Source organism: Colobus angolensis, unplaced genomic scaffold, assembly GCF_000951035.1.
Source record: "Colobus angolensis palliatus isolate OR3802 unplaced genomic scaffold, Cang.pa_1.0 Scaffold381, whole genome shotgun sequence".
NCBI lineage: Eukaryota > Metazoa > Chordata > Mammalia > Primates > Cercopithecidae > Colobus > Colobus angolensis.
In genome coordinates, this window is record NW_012117166.1 from 1,582,403 (window position 1) to 1,609,834 (window position 27,432).

The following is a 27,432-nucleotide window of genomic DNA, read 5'->3' on the forward strand; positions in this document are numbered from 1 at the left end:
GCCTCAATTCTACCAGATAACAGCCCTTCCCAGTTGCTAGTACAAACATTAGGTTTCCACGTGGAGGAATTCTGCAGGCTGTGCAAACCTGTGATAATCAGTGAGCAGCCACATGATCTGAAACAAATTCCTCATTCTTGTAATTGCACATAATCTTTGCTGGTATGCACAGAACTTCTACCTCTATTTGTGAGTATCTGGAGCACCAGGGGTTTAAAAACCACAGGGTGCTGCTTAAGCTGCACTATTGTCATGTGCATGGAGATGTTTATTTTGAGTGAGACATTTTGCTAGCTGAGGTCATCAGATGTTGTAATTGCATGAATAAAGGGAATGCTGCTTTCCATACTGTACTGCTGCTGTTTTTTTCCAGTGAATGTATTTAGCTTAAGGGCTCATTGTGTGTGGTTTGGAATAGGCAGGATTCTTTTTTTTTTTTTTTCCTTAGGTATGAGGTAGCCAGATCTGAAATAAACTTCCTCAGCTTAGCTCAGGCTTTATCCTCAAATTCTGTTTTATGTTTTAATGAAAAGAAGAGAATGCTGGTGGCAAGAGCATTGCAGACTGCTCCTTCTGCTCTGATTCTGATCATAGCCCAAGCCAGCATCTTGCTGTTTAAGTTGTGGAAATGATTACTGACAGTCATTCTGTAAGGCCTGAGGACTTGCAGGCACAGGTTCCTTGATGGCCAGCCTTGCTCAGGAGTGAGTAGTGGCCCAAATGAGATGTGGATGAATACTAGGTTTCCTGTTTACCTTTTCTCATCAGCCTTTTGCAATGGTTCAGGGTCATATGAGGGTACTGAAGACTGGATAAATAAGATGTACTCCTGAAAAGCAGGACTATGGAAGAATGATTGACATGGAAAGTAAATACCACAATAAGGGGATGGAGCATGAAAGAAAGAGATCCAGAGGTAAAGGGAAACCTGTGTATGGACACAGATCAAAGCATTGCATAGGCGTGTTGCTCAGATGGGTCTTCCCTGAGAAAGGAATCTGGCTTCCCCATGCTGTGGGGGTGCCAGCAACCTACAGCTGGACCCCACTGTGGTAACTGGAGGGTTCTGTGAGTAGTTACCAGAACAGCCTGTTAAGAAGGGAGCAGGGACCCCAGATATGCTAGGAAGGGGAGTCAGCCCAACTGATCAGGGGTACATGTGAGCAAGAAGAGAACAGGAAAGAATCTTTAGGATTTCCTGCAGAAAATGGAAACATCTTACAGCACAAGTGATGATGCCATCATTTCTTCTTTCTTGTGGTTAGGACCTTGGGAGAAAGGGATTCTGATTTCTGAACTGAGGCAACAGAATGATGGACTTGGGCTACAGAGCAAGATCTGGGAAGATTGTGTTTGCTCAGAGATGAGCTGGCCTAATGAGGAGAGTTTTGTTATTCTTGCTTTTATTTTCTTTCTTTACTCATTTGCATCAATATAGGAAATATACTCCCACAATTCAAAAATCAAGAGTTCAAAAGGGCATATAGCAAAAGGTCTCATTCAACACCTGTCCTCCAGCCAGCAGTCAGGAACCAGTGCCATCGGTTTGTATCCTTCCAGAGTTATATTATGTGTGGACAAGTACATTCATGTGGATACACACAGACACACACACTTCCCCTCATTTTTATACAGATGTTCACTATTCTAGACCTTTCTTTTTAAATTTAGCAGTCTTGGAGTTCTTTTTACACCAAGTATGTTTTTAAAAACTTCCTCATTCATATCTATGTCTGCATATTGTTCTGTCATCCAACTATAGCCTAATTTATTTAACTAGTCCCCTCTCAGTGGACATTGAGGTGGTTTCCAAGTTTCTGCTATTACAAATAATGCTGCAGTGAATAATCTTGTATATATGTAAAGATATTGATATGGAGTTTATGGGTCAAGGAGTATGCGAACTTGACATTTTGACAGATATTTCCAAATTGCCCTCTCTAGAACATAGAGGTTATATTCCCGTGAGCAATGTAATGCATAAGAGTGCCAGGACAGTATTAAACTGAGCCTGAAAAAAGAAGAAAGAACTAAGTAAAATTGTATACAAGATTAACAGGTAAGATGGAATTGGGAACAACTGTGATTACAGGAGGTGCCCAGTCGTTTCACATAGAAAAGAACCATAAAGAAGAACTTTAATGGTTGGCAAAGTGTGATTAAAAAACAAAGTGAGCTGAGGTTACAACACGGGACAGCAATTATAACTTCATAAATGCCACCTAGACATCATGATGTGGGACCCAGAATGGAATAGAGCTACAAAAGGGTCTGCTTTATGGGAGGGAAACAGATACGTTAAGAGAGGAGATGGGCCAGCCCTGGAGATAAAGAATTATGAAGCTAGGCCAGGTGTAGTGGCTCACACCTGTAGCCCCAGTACTTTGGGAGGCCGAGGAGAGTGGATCACTTGAGATCAGGAGTTTGAGACCAGCCTGGCCAACATAGTGAAACCCTGTCTCTACTAAAACATATGAAAATTAGCCAGGCATGGTGTTGTGCGCCTGTAGTCCCAGCTTCTTGGGAGGCTGAGACATAAGAATCACTTGAACCTGGGAGGTGGAGGTTGCAGTGAGCCGAGATCACGCCACTGCACTCCAGCCTGGGAGACAGAGTGAGACTCTGTCTCAAAAAAAAAAAAAAAACATTACAAAGCTAAGTTGAAATGCCAAGCCTGAGGACAGACATACCATAAAACAGTGACAACACATGGCTCAGGAGAATTAAGGAAGAGTAGCCCAGAAATTTTGGGTACACCACATGCTGAGCAGAGGGAGGAAAACAGATGTGTTCCTGCTGCAGGTCTCCAGACTGATGCACACAAGGGGCAGTGGTAGAGGAAGGGGAGCAGCAGCTTACTTGGTTAGCTCCTAAATGTCTCCCAGCTGAATTCTGAAGCATTTGAATGTTTACTTGTTTGTTTTTCTCACTTGCTTATACTCTACTCAGAGGGTAGAAGACGAAACTAGGAAAACTGCCATTCTAGCTCCAATATTAAAGCAAAAGGAGGCACTGGTTTATGAAGTAAAAGTGATAGGTACCTTGAGAGAAAGTGGTCATTGTTATTTGAATGTTCACAAGGGTGAGCACGGAAAAAACTAGGCATAAACAGACATGCACTGTAGACTTGGGTCAATCGTAACTCTGACAGTTTAAAAATAAAATGGATGGGGAACTCTCGAATAGAGGAAGGCACAAGAATGTTGAACTACTTAAATATAATTCTGACTGTGCAATCTCACACATAATACCAATAAAAAGGAAGAGCTTAGAGGTCTCTTGAAAGGAAGTAGTTTTCAGAGGGGCTTGTACAAAAAGCAGAAAGGACATACGCTAAAGACAAAAGTGCAGCTGCGTGACCAGTGTCAGGAAGGGGACATCCCAAACTAAAGGATAATGCTGAGGACAACACAAAGCCACACACACACACACACACACACACAAAACACACAACACACACAGAGTTATGTTCTTAATAAGAAAAACAAAGAAAAAATGGACTTGATTCCATGGATGCCTCTGACAGGTACAAAAAATTTAGGACAGTAGTCCCCCAAACTGCTTGCTATAAGTTAATTTTAAGGAATCAGTAAAATCAAATGTTTCTAGAAAGCTGGAACCATTTCCTTCTTGATTTTCAAAATGGCAAAAGTGTGATAGATTCAATAAATTTTAGTCTATTGAGTTTGGGGCCAACTCTATGATGGTTTGCAAGAAGCTAGGAGACAAAGTAGTGGGGATTGGTGTCCTCGAGGAGTGAGTCACATTAGATTGGCCTTATCGGTTTGGCCAGGAATGTGTCTTGTGGTAGACCAGGTAAATCCACATTTCACTGAAGTGTTGCAAAAACGTTGCTTGGGATAATCTTGTAGACAAGATGGAGGAATGTAAGATGAAGACACTGAAATAGCATATTGGTGCCTGACCGAGTTCAGAGTTTAGGTACATATTGTCATGGATAAGTGTTATGTGTGCCATATGTCGCCTGTGCATAGGTGCTGACACACTGGGTGTTTGGGTAAGGGGAGTCAGTGTGTGTATCATGCATATGTGGAGAGGGGATGTGTTTGTGTGTGTGCCCTGGTGTGCACCCACATCTGCTATTGCTTCTGCTTGGATGAAGGGTTTCTTCTAGACTCCGTATCTCGGTGTTGACACAACAGTATGGCACAAAGGAGCTGTTGGGGATTTGTTTGAACTGCCAGACAGGCACCTGGATGGGGCAGGCCTGAGGAAAAATGCCATGTCTTTTGGTTCTGGTGAGGAAAGTGGAGGGCTGTCGACAGTGACCACTGGGTGCCACCTCCTCCCTGCCCCATGTACCTCTGTGCTGTTCTCTTAAGGAGTTCTGCATCTGAGAGCTGTCTGACCTGGAGCGCTTTTCTCTTCTTTCTTTTCCTTCCTACAGTCGGTTCTGAATGTGATCAGTGAGCTGCAGGAGCAGATGTGTAGGCTGCAGCTGGACATCCACAGGCAGATTCAAGAGCGCCTGTTACGCAGTAGGGACCACCCTGAGGAGGTGGCGGCCAGCGACGGTGTGGCCGAGTCCCAGTCCTGCAGCCAGGACTGTGCCTGTTGGGAGGGGTCACCTGTAGGAACCACACTTAAGTATATCAGAGCATGCGTGTGTGGGGCATTTCACTCGTGGAGGGGCTGGGGTTTCTCCTAACCAGAACAGAGTGCAGTGGCTTGGCATGGATCTGTTGTTACCTCTGGGCAGAGCTTGGACTCACTCAGTCCTCTTGGGATGTGAAGTGAGCTCAGTGACCCTCACTGAGCAGGGTCTGAGCAGGTGAGGCCAACCCTCAAACAGGTGGCACTCATCTCCTTAGGGGCTGGGAATGAGGTGCACCAGGTGCTCTGAGTGATGGGGCATTTGTGCCACAGGAAGCCTCATGATTCCCCTTCCCACATATATGACTCAGATACTGATTCCTCCTCCCAGGCTGGGAGATTAAACAAAGTTTTGTTTCACATGTTTTTTTTTTTTTTTTTTTTTTGAGACAGAGTCTCGCTCTGTCCTCCAGGCTGGAGTGCAGTGGCTGGATCTCGGCTCACTGCAAGCTCCGCCTCCCGGGTTTACGCCATTCTCCTGCCTCAGCCTCCCGAGTAGCTGGGACTACAGGTGCCCGCCACCTTGCCCGGCTAGTTTTTTTGTATTTTTTTTAGTAGAGACGGGGTTTCACTGTGTTAGCCAGGATGGTCTTGATCTCCTGACCTCGTGATCCGCCTGTCTCGGCCTCCCAAAGTGCTGGGATTACAGGCTTGAGCCACCGCGCCCGGCCATGTTTTTTTTTTAAGGAAAAAAAAAGTATTATGAAAAAGAATCTTTTCAAGTTTACGTTTACCCCCAGTGAAAAAATAAAATGCAAGTTTTCATGTGCTGTGAATAATTAAGTCATCATCTGAATTTCCAGGAAAAATCCCCCCCACATAATCACATCAGGCTGATTTTATAACCACTGGGCCACGCAGGGCTGTATCTGACTGGGACTCTGGACTTGGCTCTCCACATGGGGATGACCTGGTCCTCTGTGACTTTGCTCATGGCAGGTGATAGCAGCTTCAGCAGAGACAAGCCTGTGCCTCCAGGGAGGCCTACTGTTGAAAAGGACTTGGAAGCTCCCCAAGAAAAGACTGAGGTCACAGCAGCCATAAGTAACAGAGGGTACCCTGGCTCTGTAGGAAGTTACTATGGTCCATACTCAATTAGAGAGCCTGTTGAAAATCTAGACATAGGTGTTGGGGGGAGGGATTCGGTGGGAAAGATTTCCTGCTGCATTCAAGGACAGGGGGAAAATAGGAAAGTCAAGATGTAAATGTAGATTTGGATAGAGAAGCCTTGAGAGGGTATTGGCGCATGACCTATGTTGAGTAGGTTACTCCAGCAAAACTTTTAAAGGAAGGTAAAATGTGCGTGTACTCATGTTGGTAGTCAGTGATGGACAAGTAACATGGAAGGAAGAGGATGTTCCAGAGGTCACAGAGCCTGGAGAGGATGATTGCTGTGTACCCACAGTGGCAGCTCCTCAGGCAGTAGGAACCTGTATACTTCTGATTCTGGTATCAGCTGGCCTGACACCCTCTCCCAACAGACTGAGTAGCCTGGCTAGGACACAAGGCTGAGCAGAAGAACCCCCAAATTGTGGGCATTGGAGCCTCTCAAGCAGGGCCAATAATGTTCTCAGACAATGATTCAGGGTCTGCTGCAAGTCAAAGCAGGTAACTGAGGCCTTGATATCCAGTGATGCAGATCATGGATGCAATAGCCTTAGCTGAGAAGTTTCCTTTTCCTTTTTTTTTTTTTTTTTTTTTAGCTGGGATTACAGACACTCGTCACCACACCTGGCTAATTTTTGTATTTTTAGTAAAGATAGGGTTTTACCATGTTAGCTAGGCTGGTCTTGAACTCCTGATCTCAAGTGATCCACCCACCTCGGCCTCTCAAAGTGTTGGGATTACAGGCGTGAACCACCATGCCTGGCTGGAAGTTTTCTTTGTTTTGTTTTTAATGGGCATCAGCAGATGCTCACCTCAGCTAGAAGGCAATCTTAATAAATGACCCTACGAAATTCAAGGGTAAGCATTGTCACTTCGTGGTGGATTATCTCAGAAGGCCAAGACCTCCAGGCCAGTTAAATAATGACTTGAGTTTTATGTGTGCATTCATTGACAAATTGTGCATACCTACTATGTGCCAGGCACTGCAAGATAATCAGAGGTTAGCAAATGCCTCATGGAGTTTACAGCTTAGGAGGAGAGCTAGCTGTTAGCTGTCACACAAATAAATATTTAATTGCATATTATATAGCAAGTACAAGAGAATATAGCAGAGGGGCCTGATATAGTATGGAGGTCAGGATAGATTTACTCAGGGAGACCTGAAGGATGGGCAGGAGTTAACCTGGCAGAAAATTCCAGACAGAGGGAATGTTACCTGCAAAGACCTAAATTGGAGAGAGGAACTGAAAATTATCCATGTAGCTAGAGCATAACTAGGGAGAAAGAGTGATCCAAGAGGCAGGCAGGGAGGTGTCAGGTCATGGGTTGAAGTTTATGAGCTTTGAGAAGCATGGGAGTGCCGTGATCTAATGTATGGTTTGATCATATCACTCCCCCAGATGTCAACTGCTTTGAGAGGAGCAAGACAACCAAGAAGCAACCAATGAATTGACTGTCCAGGCTGTCAGTGCTAATTGCTAGACCAGAGTGGTGGTGCCTGAATGGGAAAGAAATGCGACATTCAAGTCTTTTTCCTGGAAGTAGAATTAATAAAACTTGGGGATGAATTGCATACATAGGGGAGGAAGGAGAGGGAGATGCTGAGGATAGATCCTATGTTTCTAGATAAGCCGTTAGATCGATGGATATGGCACATTTAGTGAGATGAGAGTAGCTAGGAGGGGAGTTGAGGATTCCACTTGGCACATGACAGTCTGGAGGTGCCTGTGCAGCATCCAAGTGATGTTAAGTAGGAAGTTTGTTGTATGAGACTGCAGTTCAGAAAGCCTATAGAAATAATTATCTTTCTGCCAATTCTTCTGATGGGAGCTAGTCAGCAGGACTAATTGTCTGTTAAGGGAATCTTGGTTCAAGATAACAGTGCTTAGTGGAGTCATCTTTATAGAAGGAGTAGTTTCACAAACAAGGGTCCTGGAGTCAGAATATATGGGCTTGAATTCCATGTAAGAGAAAATTGTTTGTGTCACCTCCCCACTCAACAACCTTCAGTGACTCACTACTGTCCAAAGAATGACATCAGAACTCATCATATGTATTCTCATCCTCAAGCCTTTACCTTAGGGCATCACCTTAACTTCCCAGCCTCATCTTCCACTGTGTACCTACACCCATACTCAGCTCCAGCCCCATGAATTATCTCCCTTTCTGTCTCCTATCTTTACTCCTCCCTGGATGCTTTCTCCCTCCCTTCCTTCTTCAAACCATTATCTTCCTCTGAACTGGAACACCCATTATGGCATCTATATTTGGCCCTTAACGTTTGTTCCCTTAGGGTTTCAGTTTTTCCCTCTGTGAGGCCTTCCAGGATCACAGGCCCCTTCTTCTATCTTCCTTCACTCCCAGCACAGAGAGATGCTCCCAATTAGCCTGCTTCCTACTACTTTGCATCACAGGGAAGAAGCTGCCTCATTTCAGCAGCTCTGTTCTTCCCACTCCAAAGCCTCGCCTGCCTGCCTATACTCATTCGTGTGACGCTGGCATACCCTGCAGAGGACACAGATGTCAGAGAAAGGGGCAGGCAGAACAGGTTCTAAAACTAAAAGGAAAGTTTTCACTTTCTTATGTCTGGAATGCGCTGGCCTTTGTTTTTCAACAGCCATACAGCTTTCCTGAAACAAGGGACATGTTTAAAGATTAAAGCTGCTATATGGAGGTTGATGTGGTTGCTGCATCCCCTATGCATGAGCTTAACCAGGTTGGTAAATCGAGAGCACATCTTTTAAACATCAGAACTTTGTCTTTCTCCCTCATCCCTCTAGGAGTTACTGCAAGAGCTCAGGCACCTCAAAATCAAAGTGGAAGAGCTGGAAAATGAACGGAATCAGTATGAATGGAAGCTAAAGGCCACTAAGGTAAACGGCACTCCTGATGCTTATGGAGAGAGTACGAGGGCCTTGTGGAGAAGAAGGTCTGCATTCCAACTTGGGGGTTTCCAGTAGCCTAAGTTTGAAAATGCAAATCAACCCTCCAGTGTGGACACACAACAGTGTCCAGATTGTGCAGCAGACAGACTTGATCCAGGAAAGATCCTCATGGAGAAAGCCTGTGAGATTATGAATTGATTAAGTGTAGTAACCCAGTCTGCTTCCTCTCCCTGCACCCCTTAACGCCTGGCTGAAGCTGGACCAAGAAGGGGCTAGGAGTGGGGGGTGCAAGTGAGTGGCAAGCAGTGAGTCATGAGTCCTAAAGCAGATGTTGGATGCATCATTTTAAATTCAGTAGTCCCTTCTAGAATCAGTTTTTCAAAAAATAGGCATGCTTTATATTTGGCACAAAATATAATCCTAAAAATGATATAAGCTTCGAATTATTTCTTCAATCAAATCATGTTTCGCTTAAACTAGGGAGTCTGCAATTTAAAGGACACCAAAAATAAATTCTATTGTGAAATAAATTTCTTCCCTCCCCCCTTTGTTTCTTCCTTCTTTTCCTATACTAAAGTGCAGAGATCAAAACTAGTGGGTTACATTTAGCCCATGAATTTTTTTGACCTGCACATTGGGTTTTAAAATGGTGAATTGTTATTTAAATTTCAGGAAGTTTACATTAGGCTACAGTTAGGTTTCCTTTGGGGAGTATGGGGAGATGGGAGGCTCACACCTGCCTTCCCCTACTGTGTCTGCAGTGCCACCCAAGGGCATTACTGGATCGTTTTTATTAGAGTTTTCTTAACTTCTACTTTGTATTTTTATTTTTTGTGCAAGTTAATTGCTAATTATTATAAAAACAGTAACACACACTATAGAGAATGTTCAAAACATAAAAAATTAAAGGAATCAAAAGCACTCATACCACCCAGGTACTACCAGTGCTAATATTTCCTTCCATGTATTCTCTTCTGTTTTAGGTCTGTGTTAGGCCATTCTTGCATTGCTACAAGTAAATAGCTTAGACTAGGCAATTTATAAAGAAGAGGTTTAATTGGCTCAGGGTACTGCAGGTTTTACAGGAAGCATGCTGGTCGCATCCGCTCAGCTTCTAGTGAAGCCTCAGGGAGTTTTCAGTCATGGCAGAAGGCAAAAGCAGGAGCAAGTGAGAGAGAGGAGAGGAGGTGCCACAAACTTTTAAACAACCTCATCTCGTGAGAACTCACTCACAATTGCGAGGACAGCACCAAGAGGGTGGCACCACTATTCATGAGAAATCTACCCTCATGATCCATTCACCTCCTATCAGCGCCCACCTCCAATACTGGGGATTACAGTTCAACATGAGATTTGGCAGGAAGAAATACTCAAACATCAGGGTCTCCCTATCTCTGTCTCTTAATTTTTATTGTTGATAATTTATATCATGCTATTATTTAAAATTTCATGACTTCTCATGTTATCAAAATAAAGCACTGAACATATGTAAATATGTAATCTAGTGTATAAATGTAAAATAATTTGATTAATCATTTTACAGATAATGAAATGGTTGCACAGAGAGATTTAACTTTCCCAAGATTTTACAGCTATTTGGTACCAAGCCTAGGCAATCAGACCCATCTGTGTCCTGGCCTGTGTGTATCTGAGTGTAGTTTTGTATGTGTATGCTTCACAGGCACCAGCTCTAGGGGCACTGGTTTTGTCCAGTAGCTCAGAACTTTCCATCACAATGCCCCACTCAAACAAGCCCTGTCTTGGAGAAACCTTTGAAGTTGTACACCCTCTGTCATAAAACCAAATAACACTTTTCTTTTTAAATTACCCCAGCTCTTTGCCTTGGCATGTAGATCTTTGAGATGCTACCAGGCGTGGAGCACTTCCTATGTGCCAGAATGTACCAAGCTATTTGCACACATTTGATCATATAATCCATAAAATCACCTAGTGAGGTATATGTTTTTTTATTCTCACTTGACTGGGAAGGAAACAGAGGCTCAGCGTGGCCAAGCTGAGGTTCACATCTGGGTCTGTGTCATTCCTGTGCCTTCATGTTGTTTCCAACATCATCCTGATTCCCTGCAGAGAAAACCAGCACTGTTTTTGGAAGTTTTTCACTTTTCTGCTTAAGGCCTCTCAGTCCCTGAAGGGGATTCATCTCCCAGTGCAATGACAGTAGGGCATGGTCCCTGGGTTTAATGAGGCACAGCACCTGCAGGGACCCAGACAGTAGCATACACAGTCAAGTAGGTCTCTGGACTGTTCTTGGCCTTCCCAACTGCGGGGACAGAGATCGTTCAAAGGATAACAGAGCCCCTATAGTGTCTGGCCTATTTCTGTGGAAATTGGCACAAGGCAGGTTGGACCCAGTCACTTGGTCTGTAGGGTCCATGGTATATACCTACAGGACCTCCCCTAGAGGCAGGGCTCAGGAAGAAGAGCCCTCATAGTGCCAGGTGCTAGATTCTGTCTTGATCAGTCCACACTGCTGAATTTCCAACTGTGGGGCCAGCAGACAAGCATCAGGTATCCAGATTTCTGACAGAGACCAGTGCCCAACCTGTCCACAAAGAAAGGGAGAAATGGGCATGGAGAGATGCAAGAAAAGTTAAAGGAATATCTTTCAAGAATCATCTGGCCTTTGCAGAAATGGAGATTGAGAGTCCCAAAGCTAATATCTTCAGAAGCCATTGTCACCATGAGTCATAAGCCCATGGGCATCTTTGCCCTGAGTGAGCTCTGATAAACTGCTCTATAGCTACATGTCTCAGCAAGCGGGTTGCACAGCAGGACCCAGCTCTTGGCCTCTGTGAGTAGAGGGGCAGTGCTTCATTATGAACTTTGGAATAAGGAAACCCTACCCCTTGTCATCTCTTTATATGGTCATCCCTGTCCCATTTGGGGGATGTTAGGGAAGGTGATTCAGAAACCCTTGAGGTGGGCTCAGGGAGCCCAAGCCTGGTAAGAGTGGCCTTCATCTGTCCTGTTAACTCAGAAGCAGACATGCGGTGGTAGGTGGAGCCCTGACACTGGAGCAGGCAGGCCAGGGTTTGCATCCTGGCCTGGTCACCGAGTAGCTCTGTGACTGACACAGAATCTTGTATTACTCCCGTTTTCTCCCTGATGACTTACGGAGATATTGTTTCCTCAGGTGGTTTCTTGTGAGGATTTGATGTAAGAAAGTGAGCGCAGGGGCTGATCAGGGTGGGTGCTCAGTCTGTGTGCTGAAACTGAACACAAGGCCTGTCCAGCAACAGAGTTGCCAACGGGGCCAGTACTCACTTAGTTACTTGGGGTTGTTCAAATATTAACTTGGGCCTTTGTGGAAATGAACAGCCCATACTATGACCTTGAGGACCAAAGGTGGGACATGATAGGGCCAACACATGGGGAAGGGGTGGCCAGAAGAGAAGCCTTTGCTGTCTTCTATTGACCAACTCCACATTCGATGCTCATCCCTTTTCTTAGCTGGTTTGATGCAGAGAGAATTGAACCAATTATCCACAAAGAAAAGAATAGGATGAGGAGCAAATAGCAGTAGCATTTATTGAGCACTTAGTATATACTAAATATTGGACTAGGTCATTCATAACCGTTATCTTAAGCCTTATTGCAGTCCCATGAAGTAGGTGTAGTTTTTCCCATTTTATAGGTGAGCTGAGACTCAGAAAGGTTAACTTACTTGCCCAAGGTCACCCAACTAAAGAGAATCGAGGTTTGTTTGACTCCAAAATCCAGGTACCTCTTGGGACAGGACCTATACAATTCTGATCTCCTAATGAGTATGGGAAAGCATGAACAACCACACCTAGTGTTGTGTGTGAAATTTAACCTGCACTACTTAATTGCGACATGGGAACCAACTAGTGCAGCTGCCTGTGTGTGTGCAAATATGAATGTATGTGTGACTTATGAGCTGTGTATACATGCTTTTTTGCCAAAGTATGTAAATTAAGCCCTCCTCAATGTTTGTACATCTATATATGAGTGAACGTGCACACATGCCTGGAGGTTGGAGAGAGGCAGTGACTGTGCCCAAAGGGTAGGAGCGTGTTGAGGGAGGGAGCCCTTGGCTTACCTTTTCTCCACCAGTGGTGATTTGGCTTCTGCTGTATTTTCTGTGTGGGCTGGAAAGATGAAAGCTGCATGCACTTGTTACAGTGGTGTCTCTAAATGTTACTGCATGAGTATCTTGGGAGAAGGAAGACCACATCCAGAATATCCTCCTCTGCACCAAGGACAGCCCTCCCATTGCACACAATTCCAACTCCTCATCACAATCCCAGTCCTCACAGGCCAGGGGAGAGAAAACCTGGTCAGGTAGGAAGATGCAGGGAAAGAAGCACATTGATGTCCAGAGCTGTGTGGGAGGGCCAGGAGGGCCTAGAAGAGTGAGTTCAGTCAGCAGAGTTCCACCTGTGGAGAGGGTAGTGAGCCCCTGCTACTGCTCACCTCTTCTCCTAACTCCTGATGCACCCTGGTGCCTGATGGGCTCTGGACTGTAATGAGAGGCACTTCATCATGATTTGGCAGTCCTTCTGACCTGGTAGGGATCCTCTGTTGCTTTTCCAGGCTGAAGTCGCCCAGCTGCAAGAACAGGTGGCCCTGAAAGATGCAGAAATTGAGCGTCTGCACAGCCAGCTCTCCCGGACAGCAGCTCTCCACGGTGACCACACAGAGAGAGGTGACTAGCTTGACTGTGACAAAATGCAGTTGTCTGGGTCCCTGGGCCTACTCTTATAAGTGAGCATGTATTTCTATAAATGAGTGTGCATATGCTTGTGTGTGTAGCCATGCTAATGGACATGCATATATGTGTGCAAGCATGGCCAAGTGAATGGACGCACCAGTTTGTGTGTGTCCCTATAATGCAGCGCTATTGTGGAATCATTCCCATGGAACTCTCCCCTAACTAGAAGGCTTTTTTCAGATGCACAGAAGTTCTGTGCAGCCACCTCTGGAGCTTTTACTGAAAATGCAGGAAATACCTAACTCTCTCATTTGATTGAAAGGCCTTACTTCTGTATCATCACCAAAGGGGAGGCTTTAGCAATTTATTCAGTCGTTTCATGGATATCTGCCTGATGCTTGTATAAGGCCCTGAGATGACAGAAACAAGTCAGTTCTTTTTCATTCTTGAGGTTTCAAATCTTACTCTCAGAAACACCTTTCCTGGCCACCCTAACTCAAATAGGTGGCCCCAGTCCTATTTTTCTCTAACTCAATAGCCTTTCTTTTTCCTGCCTAGCACTTATTATAACTTACCAGTGTTGTGTGTTATCCCCACTCTGGGGCAAGGACTATATTTTTCTTGTTTAAGAGCATATCCACAAAGCCCAGCACAATATTTGGCCCATTGTAGAAATATTTCCCTAAGAAATATTTCTTGAATAAGTGAAAGGATGGTGAATGGTCCCTGAGGAGTTCAAGTCTTGCTGATCAAAAATAGAGGATAAATCCTCAACTACTGTAGTGAACACATAAATCTTTATGGCTGTTTGCCATGTATACAAAATGATCACACACCTTTCAACTTCTCCACTCGCTACCAGGCTGCAGAGCAATGCTGAAGATCATATAGTCCTACGGGTTGGTGTCACTACCTGGTCACATCCTGGCCTCAGCACTGCTTAGCTTGGATCCCCAGCTGGGGTGTGGAAGCCATGCAACAATGGCTTAGGCTGGAGAAGGAAATTAGTTGTCAACATGCTCATCCCTCTCCTAGCTTTTCTCAGTGTCCGCCCAAGCCATTGGCTGTGTTGCCTATCTGCCAAGGCCTGCTTGTAGAGGCTGGGTTCTACTAAGACACCTTGGACTATCTCTGATGCTAAGCCTGGACAGAGAGTGCCCCATGTCATGACTTCTAGGCCAGGCAGCCTTCCCAGTCTACCCCTCCTCTCCCCACAGTCTGAGCCTCCCAGGCCCTACCCCACTCCATTACTGGGTACTTTCTAGAGCTGGTCCTTGGGTCATTTGCTGTCGAAGTTAGCTTCTGACCAGTGGATCAGGGTTTGCCAGTCTTCATATGGAGCTTACTGCCCTCCCCAGCAAAGTGAGCTGCAGAGCTGATGTTAGCTACCCAGAACCTAAATAATGAGCAAGCGATTATCCACTTTATTCTGAAAATTAATCTCCACAACTATTTACACAAATTCCATAGATCTACTGTTGCTATTCTTGTTCGATGTAACAAGCATCCCAAAAGAAAATGGGAGACCTATATATTCCCTTGACTCCTGTACTTTTTTTTTATATAGACATCCCTATTCCCATTTAGGAAGAGTCATAGATCCTTCTTTGAACAATCTAGCTATGTGCCAATTCCTAGAGTATCTGGCAAATGACCTCCAGCTTCCTTAGGCTCTCCAAAACAGTTAAGGAATCAACAGCGTCCCTGTTGGGTCCAAACTGAGAGAAGGCTGCGGGTTTTCCACCGTAGACCAACAGATTTCTCAGCCCATAGGGAAATTCTGGTTCATGATGAAATAAGATTGTTTATCCTTAACCCAGCATTTGCATATATGTATATATCCCAATACATCTAAACATTTGTTAGTCAGTTTTGACTATATCATTTCAAATTAAGCCAAGTACCAACTCTTTTACATAATTTTTATTTCCCAGTCTTCACTCAACTGTAGATTCTTTTAATGTTAAATTCTCCTCTTCCTACAATTTGTCAGACTGTATGATTTTCTTCAAAGCCAGCCAGAAGCCCAGGTACATGCCTGCTCAAGTTGTAAAGCATAAAAATGTCTGTATTCTTAGGAGATGTTGGTTTTGAAAGATTTTTGGCTTCCTCTGTGTCACCTCGAGTACATGGGCATTTTGATTTTGCCCATAAATGTCTGTAAAGAGAAGATAGCATACTGGATTCCTTCATTTAGTAGTCTAGCAAATATTTAAGGAGAACGAGTCTGTGGCAGACACCATCCTGGCCTCTTTAAAGAACTAAAAGAGCCATGTTCACATGGAAAGTCTTCATTTGAACTTGGGGGGCATCATAGCAAGTGTGGATAGCTGTTTGCATTTATATAAATAATTTTTTCTATACCTGAATTCTTTTAGACCAAGAAATTCAACGTCTGAAAATGGGGATGGAAACTTTGCTGCTTGCCAATGAAGATAAGGTAAGATGGTCATTGGGTAGCCCTGTCTTTTCCATGCTTACATCCCTGGCTCTGTTTGGTCCCTGCTGGTCTCTGATATTCTGGACAGGGCCATGCTTATTATGCCATTGACATAGGTGTATGTCAGGAGAATGACTTATGCCTCCTAGAGACCTGGCCTCAGCCACCTGTTTTTGGCTTTGAGAAATGGAAAGTTTGTCTAAATGGAATCTCCTAAAGGCAGATTATAGCCCTACCTGTTCCTGCTGGTGTGGGGGGAAAAAATACTGCTGCTGCTGTGATCACTGCCAATATCATAGCTCTTGCTGGAATTCCTAGCAAAATAGCCCCCCCAATCTCCCATATGCATGATCTGACAATAGAACCATCATAGAGACACTTGGCAGCATGCCGTGCCTCAGTTTATCCTTTGCATCTAATTTTGGCACAGTCATACATAGCTACCTCTATAAATAAAGAGTACCTGGCTGGTATAAACATCATCTCTGAGGATCACAACCCTTCATTTTACAGATGAGGAAACAGACTCAGAGTGCTTAAGTAATTTGGCCTAAGGTCAGGTAACTAGTAAATAGCATAGCCAGCTTTCACACCCAAGTTTGTCTACGACCTGTGTGGTCTCCCAAGTTCCTTTTAAGGCCTTTGCCTTGAATGAAATGATCTCTGGGAATTCACTCTGCAGTATGAGGTATCTCAGACTCCTAGGGAACAAATGAGTATATTGGGATAAATATGACAGCTTTATTTTAGTCTTTTTTTGTGTCGCTCCAGTGGGCAACACTAGGACAGGAGGCAGATTTCAATGACCACTTCAGGAAGGCAGGAAGACAATGAGTTTCATGCTTCTGAAAATGTTTAAGCCCTGTGAAGGGTGTCTCAGATGACTCACAGTCTTCAGGTAGAGTCGTGAATGCCTGCAGATGCCTATGAGGCAGACCACTGAAATCCCAGCTCTGTGGAATGGGGCCTGGACACTCTTTTCCTTTGGTTCCAGTGGGCAACACTAGGACAGGAGGCAGATTTCAATGACCACTTCAGGAAGGCAGGAAGACAATGAGTTTCATGCTTCTGAAAATGTTTAAGCCCTGTGAAGGGTGTCTCAGATGACTCACAGTCTTCAGGTAGAGTCATGAATGCCTGCAGATGCCTATGAGGCAGACCACTGAAATCCCAGCTCTGTGGAATGGGGCCTGGACACTCTTTTCCTTTGGTTCCACGTGGGATTTCTTCTCGTTGTGCCCAGAACATAGCGTGGGTCCCAAAATGAAATCATCTGAGCTGCCAGCGTAGCGTTAATCTAAATCTCTGCTCACACTGTGGCAGGACCGTCGGATAGAGGAGCTTACAGGGCTGTTAAACCAGTACCGGAAGGTAAAGGAGATTGTGGTGGTCACTCAAGGTAAGAGCAAGGGCAATCCTATTGTTGTCTCTGAAAGATATTCCATCAGCTGTGTTAAATCCAGGGGCAGTCCTGCTAGCAGCCGTTTCACCTCTATTTCGGAGAAGACCCTCTACTGGAGAACAGAGCTGTTTAGACTTTTCTGCATGATGAGAAATTAGCAGTTGTTGATTTCCAGAAATATTACCAAATGGAAGTCAGCTCAGGGCCTTCAGGGACTATCCAGATCACCAAGAATATAAAGCCTGTGAATTCCCCACCCTTGTAGGGTCTCTTATGCACCTTCCCAGGACACACCTTAGAGGCAGCAAGTGCAATTAAACCTGCATCAAAAATCAACTCAGTGCTGTCATTGAGGATTAGAGCTCATCCACCTCCTAGAAAATCGAAAGCTCTGCAGCAGACTCAGAGGGCCCTCTGGGAGCCTTCTTCGAGTTGCTGGGCCTGAGTTGCTATAGGAAGTCACAGGACAGAGAGAGCTGCTGTGTTTTATATTTGCTGCCCAGACTGAATGCAACATGCAAGCAGCATCAGGGTTCTTATGGGCACCTGCCTGTAATTTTTGTATTTTTAGTGGAGATGGGGTTTCAACATGTTGACCAGGCTAGTCTGGAACTCCTGACCTCAAGTGATCCGCCTGCCTCAGCCTCCCAAAGTGCTGAGATTATAGGCATGAGCCAGTGCACCTGGCCTCACAGCCCTCTTTTTAAGATCATGGATCAAGTCACTCTCAGGGCTTTGATTACCTATAGCTAAGGAGTGAGAAGTTTGGAGGCAGGGGCTACCTTACCTCTGTTCTGCAAATAAACTTTGACCTTGAAATGATCCTGATGCCAGCCCTTGCTCAGATGCCCTGAAGATTCTTCAGAATCACACTTTAGTGTCCCTTTACATATTTCTTAGTCTTTCTTAATGAAGGAGATACAATGTTAAAATTTTGTGGCATGATTATAAGTTTCTAAACAATTCACACAGTATGAATTCAACAATTCACTCTTACTGCATTAATGCTTGCAGGGCCTTCGGAGAGAACTCTCTCAATCAATGAAGAAGAACTGGAGGGAGGTTTCAGAAAGTGGAACACTACAAATAAGGGCCCTGAAGAATTATTTAAACAAGAGGTACTGTGTTTCCATCCATGATGTAGGGTTTCAGCAGCTCCTCCAAGCTTGCCCTGAGCTTGAGGGAGGATCTAGTCAGACATGTGTCAGATATATATCTTGGCAGGTGAATACTTAAATTTAATAAAGTGCCCCTCAGGCTGTGGTGGGGATAGGGGAGCAAGAGGCTGAGGCTCTGGCCTGTGCTCTGGTTGGAGGCAGCATGGTGGATACTGGAACTTTCAAGGATAGGAGTTCTTCTTTTTAATCAGGCTGCTAGTTTATTTTTATCTTTTTTTTTTTCCTCTAGAATGTAAGCATAGACCAAAGGTGGTGTTGGATTTATCTACCACCCTTTCTCCAAGGTCTGCAGTAATGCCTGATACCCAGTAGAATTCAACAAATATTTGTTGAATGAACAAACATGTCTTGCTCATTTGGAGGAATTAACTGCAACCTCTGAAATGCTGCATTCCTTCTTGACAGATATGCCCTTCAGTCCCTATAGCCAGGACACAGATTTTCCTTCTCATCTATTTCGTTTGTTTAAAATCTGGTCCTATTGTATGACTCTCTCTAGACTTAAGCTAGATACAAATAAACAAAACCTCAGGTGAAGGAGGGGCTTCAGCCTAGGGTCCAAAAGATTCCTGAAACTTCAGACTATCAAACTAAAAAGAATCTTAGTGCTTCAGTTCAACCTTTTTAATTAAGGAGCAAAAGCATCATCCAGTGAGCCAGTTATTGACTCAGAACAAGCACACCAGATTGCTGGCAATTACAGAATAGCAGTGTCCAAGTCTTACTGTATACCTCCATGTGGTCACTGTGATGAGCACTCTACCTGGCAGAATCTGGACTTGAACCCAGGTCTGACCACAAAGCCCAGGCTTTTAAAACTATACTGTAATGCCAGAGTTGTTCTTATAGTAGACCAAGAGGATGCTAGGATCTAGAGAAAAGAGGCAGTACTGGAGACTGTGTTCTTTCATAACCACCATTAGCTAAAGGTGGCTCCGCCTGTGATGCCAGGTGCACTACTGAAGGCGCAGTGTCGTGCTAGGTGCAGTACTGAAGACACAGGACTGTATTCTTTCATACCATCATTAGCTCGTGGTTGTTCCACCTGTAACGTTCTTTCCTTTCTTGCCTTAACCAGTTTTCATTTCTCAAAATTCAGCTCAGCTGTTCTCCTCTCCAAAGCTTTCTCAGCCTTCCCACCAGTGAGAGGGAGCCCCTCTCTCCCACTATTCCCATATTGTGTTACAGGTGTTGGAGCCAAAAGAACATTGCACATTGTTCTGTTCTCCTAGTTTACTTGTCTGTCTCCCAGATGTGGGGAGTGTTTGCTCCAGACCTGGCACAGGGTCTGGCAGGGAGTAGATGTTGCTGATATTTATCGGGTGACCATATCAAATGGGATTCTCTCATTGAAAGCAACAAAATTTGGCTCTGGCTAACCTAAGCCAAAAAGAATTGTTTTTAAAAGAGTGTGCAGTGGCTTGCTGAATGAAAGGAAAAGCTGAAGAACCAAGCTCAGGAAGGGAAGGAGCAGAAAAAGCCCAAGAACCCAGGTCTCAGGACTCTACTGCTGGGATATGAACATGATCTAAGCTCTAGGGCCCAGGAAGGAGAGGCAAGCTGGCCCAGATGGACTGATAGGCCTACCACGCCCCCTTGGCATCTTGAAAGAGCAAGGCATCTATAATGATGTATCCACCATGGCTGTACCCAGGGAGGAAATGTCTCCCTAAAAGGAATCATGTAAAGAATGGGGAAAGATGGTGGGTGGTCCCCAGACAGACTGTCCTCTACCATGACTCTTCTGTCTCTGGTGCAGATGCCTCCGAGATGTAGCTCTCCTACAGTGGGGCCACCTCCATTGCCACAGAAATCACTGGAAACCAGGTAAGAGGCCTGGGCATTTCCCCACAGCCACTGTGCTCTCAGGCTTGCCTTGGGGCTGCCGAAGTGGATGGTGAGGGCCGTGAATGGTAAGCATGGCCACTGCACCCTAGGTGCACCTGCCCATCTGTTGTCAGGGCAGTTACAAACCAGGCCTGCCTCTTTTGGCCACAGAAGGGCTTCTCATCCTTCAGGCTGAGGGTGTGATCATTGTCACTGAGAAAGGATCTGGCCAGGGATTGGAGCGTCAGAGGAGAGGTGGCTGCAACTCATCTGTGTCTCACAACAGCTCCTCAGAGCTGAGAGCATCGCGTGATGTATGTTGCTTTTGTCAGCCTCTGCTTCCTGCTCTTAGAGCGAATTTAGCCCTTTGGCATTCGAAGCTCTCTAGGGATGGCCATGTCTTCTCATAGCAGTTGGTGTAATTGCTTTAGGGATGCTTCACAACAATGAACTAATAATGGGCTCACCTCTGAGGTCATTTGACTGCCATCTGTCTTGTTCCCTCTAAAATAAACCTAAATCTAGTTCCCTAGGCCTGCACTTTAGCACACATTTTGAAATTGAGCCCCATGTAAGGGTAACATGGAGGCTTCACTACAAAGAGCAGGCTGCCTTTCAGCTAAGGTGTTGGGGCAGATGACCACAAGCATCACAGAAACTCCCCAGAATGGTGCTGAGTCTCCAGAGCCTGCACTCTGAGTCCACTTTCCAGAAAGCAGTTGTTCCCTTGAGCCTTTAGCCCAGAGGAAAATGGTAATGTTAAAGAAGTTGATCAGGCAATCCTTAGTTTTGGAGAATAAGAATTGTGGTTTATGAGTTCACTGAGGGAAGGTCAATACCAAGGAACTCAGACTGACCAGATTTACAAGAGACTAATATTTGTTTAAATGATGACTTATTCGTATAAACTGAGAAATATGACTGCCAAGGAGACTTGGCACAGGTTACCCTTGTGACCACTGGTGGCATTGCCTCTTGACACATTTGGTGCCCTTCTCTGCAAAATAGACCCTGAGAGAACCAAATGAGTGTAAGCAGACTGGACAGGCATGCAGATCCAGAACAGAGTGTGGAAGGGTCCTAGCAGGTGATGTTCTAGAGCCATGGCTGGCTAATGTGTTCATCTGCACTCTGAGGAGGCCCAGGTCCCTGGTCCCTGGATTACTCTTAGACTCAGACAAGCCCAGCATCAGTGCCTTTCCGCTCTTTTGACACTGTAGACCTTGGTCTTTTATGACCACACAATTGTCACCTCAGTGCAGCAGAATTGAGTGTATTCTGGCTTTTTGTGCAATGCCAAGAACATTTCATTTGGATTTAAGTGACCCCCTCATGCCCTTGCTAACACATTATTGATCCAGTCTATCCCCCAAGGTGGGCCAGTCTCATTTTGTATGTAACGGCTATTATGAGAGGGTATTTTTTTTTTCAGTGACCTTGAACCTAAGCCCAAGACCACTGGTTAAGCATTTGAAATGGCCTCTGCGTGAGTGATAACATGTACCTCCTTCTTGTAACTATTTCTTTCTTTTGTGTTTTTTTCAGGGCTCAGAAAAAGCTCTCTTGTAGTCTAGAAGACTTGAGAAGTGAATCTGTGGATAAGGTCAGCTCATCAACCTATCCTTAAAGATGACTGAGTTACTTTTTTGGGCCTAGCATAGTACTGGGATATATACAGGCAGGTCCTGGTCCCTACCTTGTAGAGGATTTTATAAAGTTGTGGGGGAACCAGGAATGACATGAACATTCTGAGAAAATTAACCAACCGGGTATGGCCCTAAGCATCTTAGAGGAAGGACAATTCAGGAAATGCTGCCTGGAATTGATGAGAGAGATGTTGAGGTCGGCAAAGCTTGGTTAGAGTCTGCTGGCTTTTGGGAAATGGTGGAGAGTAGGACGAGGTAAGGTCAGAGCCATGAGACAGATCAAGCCAGGGAAGATCTTGACTTCTAGTCCTATATCCCTGGGGCACTTGGGGACATCATACAGATTTTTTAATGATGAATTAATGTGAATAAAGGAGATGATCCCAAGGGAAGAGGTAGGATCTTCAGGATGTTGGAGTGAGCTGTTGTAAGAGTCTATGGAGGAGGGTTTTGTGGCTCCTTATATGGGAGTAGCCCTTGATCATGTGGGTGGACCTCATCCTGCAGGGGACAGTAGCAGGCTCTTGAGCTTGGTCATTAGAGACCAAGGGAACCTGCCCTGATAGAGACCCTTCAGTGAGCCTGTGCTGCATACCATCCCTAGGTCTCCAATAATGTTCATCAGCCTCCTTGTTGATACAGTGGAGAACCATAAAGGCTGAGGTTGGCAGGAGCCCTGGGCTTATTCAATGGCTCTGCTCCCATGGTCACGTGTCTCTTCGTTGCCATGGTCATGTTGCTGGCAGCTACCCAGGACATCTGTCCATGGAGTGGGACGGGGATCTTTCCTGCCGTGGATGATGATTACTTGACATGAAGATGTGGAGGGAGGGGATGAGCCTTTCAGATTTAAGCAAACAGGTAGTCCTGAGTTGTTGCTGTTTGTGAATAACACAAGTCTCTTTTTCTCCACATAAACGAAATCCTCTTGTTACTCCATAGTGTATGGATGGGAACCAGCCCTTCCCGGTGGTAGAACCCAAGGTACATTGACTTCATACCCCATCGCCTATTTGTGCTTACACTGTTTGCTAGTATTTTAACTTAGCAAGTCATAGTTTTCATAACCTTAAAATGTGCTAACTGTAAGGAGTAAGAGGGCAAGAGGAAAGAAGCAACTTTTCTCTCCCATTTTATTTTTATGTGCACTCAGCTATTTAATATGCTTTCACTACCATTATCTGTGGGACAGGATTTATTATTATCACCTCCATTTTATAGGCTCAGAGAAATTAATCTTTAACAAAGTAATCTAGATTTAATCACTGGGAAGGGGATTGCTACGATCTCAGCACACTGAAGAATGTGATAGCTCTCATCCTTTCTGGACTCATATGTCATGGTTAAAAAAACACGAGTGTACACCCAGTCCCGCTTTGATGAACAAGTCATGTTATAAAAATTCCATTAGGACTGATTTTCTCCAGGGAAGCCTGTCATGGAAGAGGATTAAGTTTTTAGGCCAGTGCACAAATGTTGAGCCCACAAAGAAATGAAGATTCATATAATTAGCATTATTTCAGCCACACCCAACGACCATTTGTAACATTATATGGAAAATGTGTTGTGAGGCTGATGGCATTTCCCTTCTCTGTCCCCTGCCTCCATGTCCATATGAAACATGGAGCTTCTCATTGCTTTCTGACTTCTGCCTGAGAGGGTCATTTTATGTTTTCACATCCATATGGTGAATCATATGAGGCATCTCTGCTCCTTCACATCTGTGTAAGAGAAAGATCTTTTCTGCACATCTGCATCTATATAAGGGGCTTCTCTACACTTCCATATTTGTAGCAGTTGGTGCTTCAAGTGAGCAGCCATTCCTTGGGCCATCTGAACAGCAAAAGTCTTCTGCCAGCTCCCCTGCCCAGGTGCTCTGGAACACAGGCCCTTGAGCCTGGGGTTGGTGTGGTCCCTTTGTGAATTGAAAGGCTTCCTATGGAGACAGCTGTTAAATCGCTCAGCAGCCCCCCCTCCCACCTCAGCTTCACAGAGATCATTCGCAGGTGTTTCTAAAGCACACCTGTAAGTGACCACCTCCTCCTTTGGAAACATGCCCAGCTCACAGGCTCAAGGTTTAAGATGCCAATTTGATTACCAAGAAATATGAGTGATGTGGGACTATTTATAAAGGAAAAAATGCTCCAGATTAAAAGATTAATTCTTATATGGTTTTGACCATAATCACAATCTTATACCTCAGTTATTCAACATGGTCACCCCTCTCCCCTCACCCACATATACCACTGTCCTCCCCAGAACTGCTCCACAGGTGCAGAACCATTCCACAGCCATCTTTCTGCAGCATTCCTAACTTTGGTATCTGGCCCTTGCTTAAACTGGCTCTTGCTTTCTGTGACTGAGAGCTCATTTCATTGTAAGACATCCTTTGTATTCTTTTCTAGCTCTGTGAGCTTCTCTAAAATGTGCCTCTGCTGATCCTCTCTCTCCATGTCTAGCCCATGGAAAAAGTCAATCTCCTCTATTTCTGATAGCGCTGGAATTTAAGTCCCTCTTGCCCTCTCTGAGTGCTCTGTTCTCTGGGCTGAACATCACCTTCTCATGTGCATGGATCACAAGCCTTTCAAGCTGCTACTTAGTCTTCTTAGGATCAGCATTAGTTTCTCAATGTATTCTTCAAGTTTTGCCCTGGACCAGACTTGGAGTGTGATATTCTAGATGTAGTCTCACCAGCGCCTGGCTTGGTCTAAGGACTGCTCTTCTAGCTTGCTGTTTCTTTAGGCCCTGGGTATGTGATATTTCCTGTGTTTTTCTCCTTATCCACTGTTCACTGTGTGCTAGGCCCTGTGGATATGTTATTTCCTGGCAAACTTGAGGCAGGAATTGTTATTCTCCATTTAGAAATTATCAAACAGAGGTCCTGAGAGGTGGAAGAGAAAGAGCTTTGTCTGAGTTGGTCTGACTCAAAGCCTAGGCCCTTTCTATTCTGGAGTGCTGCTTCTCTGTTCTAATTTAAAGCAGCTGGATAATCAGTTCTACACTACTCCCTTGGCTGGGGCTTCTGTTCCCCAACAGCCAGGAGGATTGTTCTTTTTGGAGACTGGAGAAACAGAACTGGAGCTGAGCATCTGCGTCATGTCCTGACATTGCACTGCCTTCTGCATCAGTGAGTCATTTCTTCCCAGCTCTTATTCTTGGCCTGAGCAGAGCTCAGAGAGTCCTTTCCATTGTCCTTGATTCCTTTTTTGCTATCTTTCTTATAGGTCTGGACTGCCTTTTAAACCCCATCCTTGGGTTAGGTATGTGTTCTCTTCGCATCTCAGCTCCTCAGGGAGTTCCCCGGGTGGCCCACTTGGCTCCTTGGCTGTCTGTACCCCACCTTGAGGGAGCATACGTGATGATGCAACCAGAAACCTGTTTTTGAGAGCTCTTCCCCCCTCCCATATGTCCTATATAATAGGGAGCTTGGAGTCATGCCCTTCAGGTCTCTAAAATTTTTGAACACTAGCTTCTCACAGTCAGTGGTTCCTGGGTCTGACTGCATTAGTATAATCTGAGCTAATCTGAGATGCTTGTTAAAAATATAGACATCTGGGGTGTGCTTCCAGAGGGACTGAATCACGGACTGGGCATCGGAGGGATCTGGGAATTCATGTTGTTTTACAAGTGCTGCAGGTAATTATGAAGAGCAGCCAGCACATGAACTACCATTTGGAAACTGTGGGTCTTGACCACATGTCTGATCATGTCTAATCTTTATGTCATGGGTCATCACAAACTTGAAAATCTCATGGCCTTCCTCTCTCAAGGTTCTAGTTACTTCTCCTCTACCAGCCAGTTCTTCCAGAATTCTTTCAGAATTCAGTTTCCTCTTCCTGTATCTCTCCTTTCTGAATTACTTTTAGGGAGTTATAGTCAATGTTCAATGAATGAACTGAATCTCAAACAATTTCTAGGACATACATTTATAAGCAAATTGCATTGGAAATATATTGGATATTTGGCTTTTAGCTAAATGGAACTTCAGAAGATGTCTCAGTCACAGCAGCCTTCCATTACTGTTCTGACTTGTCAGTTTGAAATCTGTTTGTTTTTCATATTACTTTTCTTCTGGATCTAATCAGGTGATCCACAGCTGATTCCTGTAGTGACATTGCTTCAATTTCTCTTTTCTTTTTTTCTCACTTTCACAGTACATTCCACTGTGTTTCTCTCGGGTTTGCAGATTTAGAGGCCATTATATGCCTCTTTACCAAATAAGTGCTATCTCCTTCCTCATTTAATCAGCTTGTTTCTTTGGGACCTTTCCATGGCCAGGGTCCAAGCATGGAGCTGGCTGCACTGAGGCTCTACCTCTTGCAGACTGTGATCCTAAGTTCCCAAAAGAGCTCTGTTGACATGTAGTCCTCTGGCCTGTTTCTTGTTGTCACCTTCCCCAAGAGTGTGTGTATCTTTATGCTTGCCTTAACATGATGTTTTTAAAGAAGCCATGATCACAATATATGGTTTTTTTCTTCTTTTGCTCCAAATTTAAACTATAATTTCTCTTCTGTACCATACCCACTCTCAGGCAAGATCCATATCATTTGTGCAGTTGGTCAGGCCCTCACAGAGATCTGCCCTTGCCTGGTCTGAGTAAGGGTCCCAGTTAGCAGAAGCACCTCTCTCCTCACCACAGAAAAGCAAATCTGGGGGAAACAGAGAAGCCCAGACCAGACTGAGCTCAGTTTCCTCTCTTGCAGGATTGTTATTTTACATATGTTTGTATGTATGTATGATAAAGCACTAGGCAGCTTTTATTAGAATGCCAATTTTCATATCCAAAGAGCTTGCAGAGTAATTCATGGTTGTTAATTCATTGGGTCTCTGAGCACTAGGCCAGAGAGCAAAGGCCCCTTTGCAAGACAACTTCACTTCCTGTTAGAGGCAGTTGCAGTCAGCCCCAGATTTGCACTTGACTCTGTCCCTGTCTTACTGTGTGGCCTTGGAAAAGTTTCTTCCTTCCTTGGAACTCTTGTCCCTTTTCTCAGACTAGCTAAATAATCTTTGAGGGGTCTTCAAGTCACCATATGTGAAAAATGGCTCTTAGAAAACAGGGAGTTGTTCTGTATCCAAGGATTTCCTAACTGAGGCTAACAGCTAAGTCAGTATCTCTCTTTTTCTCTCACCTTCCAATAGGGCAGCCTTTTCTTGGCGGAGCACAAATATCCCACTTTACCTGGGAAGCTTTCAGGAGCCACGCCCAATGGAGAGGCTGCCAAATCTCCTCCCACTGTCTGCCAGCCTGACGCCACGAGGAGCAGCCTGCTGAGGCTGAGTGAGTGTCCAGTCCTGGTGCTGGTGGCCTCTGAGCAGCATCCTTGGCACTTTCAGTGATTGTATAAGATCCCTGCACCTACCACCACAATCCACAGTTGGAGAATGGTGGGGTGGGTGGCTGGAACAAGTTGTACCTTGGGGTGGTCCCACCTCTAGAGGCTCCCCCTGGGTGAGCTGTTTTCTAAGGTAAGCATTCTACAGTCTCAGCAAACCAGGGTGTGTGTATCCCCTACTTCTTTTCAGCTGCAGCTTTTCACCCTCATTTCCTCTCTTCTTCTCTTCCTCCTCTCAAACCCCTTCCTGTCCTTCCTAGCATTGTTTTCCCTTCTCTCAGATACCCCCTTCTATCCTTCCTGCCCC

The 27,432-nt window shown here is 44.8% G+C and overlaps 1 protein-coding gene across 4 annotated transcripts in view; it reads left to right on the top strand.

The window, feature by feature from the left end:
• The window catches only part of PPFIBP2 (PTPRF interacting protein, binding protein 2 (liprin beta 2)), a 144,184-nt gene that overhangs the window by 99,323 nt on the left and 17,429 nt on the right, over positions 1 to 27,432 (top strand). For all 4 annotated transcript variants that reach the window (XM_011954355.1, XM_011954354.1, XM_011954356.1 and 1 more), the window contains 9 exons: positions 8,502 to 8,594; positions 13,182 to 13,293; positions 15,678 to 15,739; positions 17,063 to 17,138; positions 18,156 to 18,259; positions 20,079 to 20,146; positions 21,692 to 21,749; positions 22,735 to 22,776; positions 26,932 to 27,070. In XM_011954355.1, the coding sequence (XP_011809745.1) occupies positions 8,502 to 8,594; positions 13,182 to 13,293; positions 15,678 to 15,739; positions 17,063 to 17,138; positions 18,156 to 18,259; positions 20,079 to 20,146; positions 21,692 to 21,749; positions 22,735 to 22,776; positions 26,932 to 27,070 (754 nt within the window). The remainder of the gene's footprint in view (positions 1 to 8,501; positions 8,595 to 13,181; positions 13,294 to 15,677; positions 15,740 to 17,062; positions 17,139 to 18,155; positions 18,260 to 20,078; positions 20,147 to 21,691; positions 21,750 to 22,734; positions 22,777 to 26,931; positions 27,071 to 27,432) is intronic.